The 3,782-nt window shown below is 48.5% G+C and overlaps 2 protein-coding genes across 4 annotated transcripts in view; one reads left to right on the top strand and one right to left on the bottom strand.

The window, feature by feature from the left end:
- The first annotated feature begins 703 nt into the window (after positions 1 to 703).
- On the top strand, positions 704 to 3,774 carry LOC9631404 (NADP-specific glutamate dehydrogenase). 3 transcript variants are annotated; one of them, XM_024673389.1, is made up of 17 exons: positions 704 to 1,225; positions 1,305 to 1,404; positions 1,484 to 1,613; positions 1,741 to 1,942; positions 1,997 to 2,083; positions 2,134 to 2,193; positions 2,246 to 2,332; positions 2,382 to 2,453; positions 2,510 to 2,565; positions 2,623 to 2,708; positions 2,758 to 2,848; positions 2,895 to 3,052; positions 3,100 to 3,191; positions 3,241 to 3,321; positions 3,365 to 3,438; positions 3,491 to 3,567; positions 3,634 to 3,774. In XM_024673389.1, the coding sequence occupies exons 1-16, from the start codon at positions 734 to 736 to the stop codon at positions 3,564 to 3,566; spliced, it is 1,944 nt and encodes a 647-aa protein (XP_024529157.1). In that variant the 5' UTR covers positions 704 to 733; the 3' UTR covers position 3,567; positions 3,634 to 3,774. The 3 variants fall into 3 exon arrangements, with proteins under 3 accessions (XP_024529157.1, XP_024529156.1, XP_024529158.1); XM_024673388.1 differs by lacking the exon at positions 3,634 to 3,774 and having other exon boundaries at positions 3,491 to 3,621; XM_024673390.1 differs by lacking the exons at positions 3,365 to 3,438; positions 3,491 to 3,567; positions 3,634 to 3,774 and having other exon boundaries at positions 2,895 to 3,039.
- LOC9650318 (G-protein coupled receptor 1) overlaps positions 3,676 to 3,782 on the bottom strand; it is a 1,619-nt gene continuing 1,512 nt past the window's right edge. Inside the window, exon 9 of the mRNA XM_002968182.2 lies at positions 3,676 to 3,772. Coding sequence (XP_002968228.2) covers positions 3,676 to 3,772 — 97 coding nt within the window. The remainder of the gene's footprint in view (positions 3,773 to 3,782) is intronic.

Below are 3,782 nucleotides of genomic sequence, written 5' to 3'. Positions count from 1 at the left end.
CGGCTGGAAGCTTTTCAGCACCTCTCACGGCCTCGAGAGAGGGGACGTGTGCCTCTTCCATCTCCACAACGCGAAGTCTCTGGCTTTCAAAGTTTACATTTTCAAGAGGCAGCGGAGGGGAAGCAAGCGTAAGCATCAGCACCAGCACCAGCAGCGTCGCCGCATCGGTTTCAGCACAGCAGACGTGATTCCAGACTCGGAGGAAGAGGAAGGCTACGAACAAGAAGAAGACGATGGAGCCAGCTTCGAGGAGCTGGAAGACATCACAGGTACGACGGAGATCAAGCTCTCGGTGAGCCAGGCAAAGTCCGCTCACGCTCCGGAGGCGATGAGCTTGACGCTAAGTTTGAGCCCCGACAAGATGGAGCGCATCCAGAGGCTCGTCCTCGCATCGTCCAGCGCCACACTGCTCGAGAGCTTCGACACAGTCCTTGGGAACGCAAAGACTCTGGCTATGGTGATGCGAGAAGCTCTTCGATAAGAGATGTCCTTCCTGTGAAAACTTCTATTCTCTGCGATATGCCTGCTTCTACGTATCAGTCCTTGGGAACGCGCATCGATGAGTGGTCGACAAAGGCTGTGAAAACTTCTATTCTCTGCGACTAAAGTTCTATGGGAACTCAAAGACTGCGGCTATGGTGATGAGATAAGCCCCCAAGTTCTATAAATTATGTGAAAACTTCTATAAGTTCTATGGTCTCGTTTTGCGCTTTAGGGCGTATATTTTCGTGCTATGTTGCATGGAGGGGAGCGCGGCGGCTACCTGGCGGCGGAGATGGATCTTCTCGGCGGCCAGGTGAGATCGCCCGGGAATCACCACCACCACCACGGCCTGGGCGGCGCGGTGGAGGAGATTGATCTGGAAATGGGGGCCGCGGCGGGGGTTGTGGACGATGCGAGCTTCGCGCGGGCGGCATTTGCGGTGGTGTCCTCGTCGCCCGAGGCGTCTGCGAATCAGCAGGCGATGCATCACGTCCTGGATGGATCGCCGTCGTCGCAGGAGCTATCGGCGCAGCTCTTGTCGTCGGACAAGCCCCGGAAGAAGAAGAAGGTCGTCAAGAAATGGAGGGACGAGTGGGCCGACACGTATAAGTGGGCTTGCGTGCAAATGGTGGAAGGCTCGTCCAGGATTTTTTGCTCGGTGTGTAAGGAGTATGGACGCAAGCACAGGAGGAATCCTTATGGCAACGAAGGTAGTCGCAACATGCAAATGAGCGCTCTCGAGGTAAGATCATCGTTGTTCTTTCGCTCGCTATCTTCATCGTCTCTAACCTCCTCTCTTTTTTTATATTTTTTCACTCCAGGAGCATAACAATAGTTTGCTTCACAAGGAGGCCTTGAGATTGCAGCTAGCGTCGAAAGACCGGGGAATTACGCTCTTGGAGAGGCCTATATACATCAAAGGTTCGTCTTTGCGTTTTTAGTTTCGCGTTTGTGTGCGTCTTCGTTTACTCAAGCCACTAACTCGGGGTTTTTTGTTTAGCTCTTCTCTCCAAGAGCGCAGAGTCGATCATAGAGACTGTCATTAGAAGGGATCCTCACGAGAGTGAATACATCCAGGCTGTGCAAGAGATTGTTCACTCGCTCGAGCCGGTTCTCTCCAAGAACATCCAGTAAGTAGTATCTGCCTTTCTTTTTTCTTTTTTTTTTCTTTTGTATATTGATTTACTGTTGCATCCTGTCGCTAGAATAGATTGATTAGGAATGCGGCTCTGATGACATATGACTTTGCCATCCAAGGTACCTCCACGTATTGGAAAGCCTCTTGGAACCAGAACGAGTGATTATTTTCAGAGTTCCATGGGTCGATGACAAGGGAGAGAAGCATGTAAACCGGGGGTTCCGTGTACAGTTCAATCAGGCTCTCGGACCTTATAAGGGTGGTCTTCGTTTCCATCCGTCTGTTAACTTGAGCGTTCTCAAGTTTCTAGGCCTCGAGCAAGTATATTACAGTCGAGGCTAGTTCCACGTTTCTAACGGCTGGACGTTTTTGTAGACTTTAAAGAATGCGCTCTCAACATTCAGTTTCGGTGGTGCTGAGGGTGGCAGTGACTTTGATCCGAAGGGAAAGTCAGACACCGAGGTTCTTACAATTTTTTTTGCTAAGGACGCATCATTTATATTTACTTCCAGGTGATGAGATTTTGCCAGAGCTTTATGGATGAGCTTTTTCATCACATCGGTCCTAATCAGGTGTGTCAGTGTGTCTCATTTTACGGATCATTTACTTATTTGTCTTTTGTAGGATACGCTAACTGGAGATATTGGCGTTGGATTCCGGGAGCTTGGTTATCTCTACGGACAATATCGGCGACTGACTGGAGAATTTGAGGTAGTTCAAAGCCGTGAAAGTTATCAATTATTGTAATTCTTTTGTACAGTGTGCTTTAGTTGGAGGCCGGAACTTGCTTGCAAACTCCAATTTACATGCAGAAGCTGCTGGTCATGGCCTGGTGACTTGGACTTGATGAGATCGTAAATTTTTATTATGATCTTACGTGTTTTCCAGGTGTATTATGCCAAACATGTTCTGGCGGACTTGAACAGGGATATCAAGGGCTTAAGGTTGTTTCTGATTCTACAAAAATATGTCACTCGTGTTTTTTAATTTGCTCGTTACAGGTGCCTTATCAGTGGGTCGGGTAAGCTTGCGATGCACGTCATGGAGAAGCTTATAGCTGTAGGAGCGGTCCCCGTTTCCTTATCTGGTAAGCGTGAATATAGTCCGGGCCAGAAAGACCAGTCTACTCTTGTCAGATTCCAAAGGTTTTTTACTTGACGACGAAGGATTCGATGGGTCCAAAGCCATGTTTCTAAAGGACATGAAGTCGCAGCAAAAGCCTCTGAGGTTCTTTTATCTCGAACGACTTGCAGTCTGTAACACTCGTTTACAGGGAGTATACAAGGAGATACGTAAGAGCGAAATATTTTGACGATGCCAGGCCTTGGGGCGAGAAATGTGATCTCGCATTCCCTTGTGCTACACAGAACGAGCTTAACCATTCTGATGCACTGGCAATTATCTCTTCAGGATGTCATGTAATTGTGGAAGGTTAAGTATCATTTCGTTTCTACTTTTATAAACAACGGCTCTTGCAGGTTCTGATATGTCTTGCACGGCGGAAGCTATCGACGTGCTTAGGAAGTCGAAGATAATCGTGGCTCCTAGCAAAGCTGCAAATGCTGGAGGAGTAAGTCCGATAGTCGCTCACGATGCTCTTAGCTTTGAGTTGCATACAGGTAGCGGTTTCGGGGCTGGAGATGGCTAGCAAAAGCAACCAAATGCATTGGACTGGCGAAGAAGTTGATACCAAGTTACAGGTACTATCATTTTTATTTCCAGTTTATTAACGTTTCAATTTAGGAGCTCATGAGGGACATCTATCAAAAGTCCGTGGCAGCAGCTGCAGCGTGTGGCCACTCTAAAGATGGGCCAGAGTGAGTTGTTTTCTCTTTTTGTTTTGTCTGGCTACTCACCAGTGATTCGCAGAGCTCTAGTCCACGGTGCCAACGTAGCTGGATTCTTGCGTGTCGCGCAGGCGATGCTTGAGCAAGGATGCGTGTAAAGTGCGTTCTGCTCTGTCAATTCGGGAGAGTATCTTACATCATCGTTTTATTCCACTCGTCGAGCAGCACGCGGTGCTAGCTATCAAGGGACGACCAAAAGGAGGACATTTACAGGTGAGACCCTGGGTCAGACGAGCTCAATGGAGTCATTTCGCTTTCGGCAAAGCCTCGCAGCTTAGACCACCTGTACTGCTCTGGCCAGTATCTGCGTCAAA

This window comes from Selaginella moellendorffii, unplaced genomic scaffold, assembly GCF_000143415.4.
Source record: "Selaginella moellendorffii unplaced genomic scaffold, v1.0 SELMOscaffold_10, whole genome shotgun sequence".
Taxonomy (NCBI): Eukaryota; Viridiplantae; Streptophyta; class Lycopodiopsida; order Selaginellales; family Selaginellaceae; genus Selaginella; species Selaginella moellendorffii.
The sequence above is the reverse complement of the archived record's forward strand: the minus strand, read 5'-3'. Positions and strand labels throughout refer to the sequence as shown.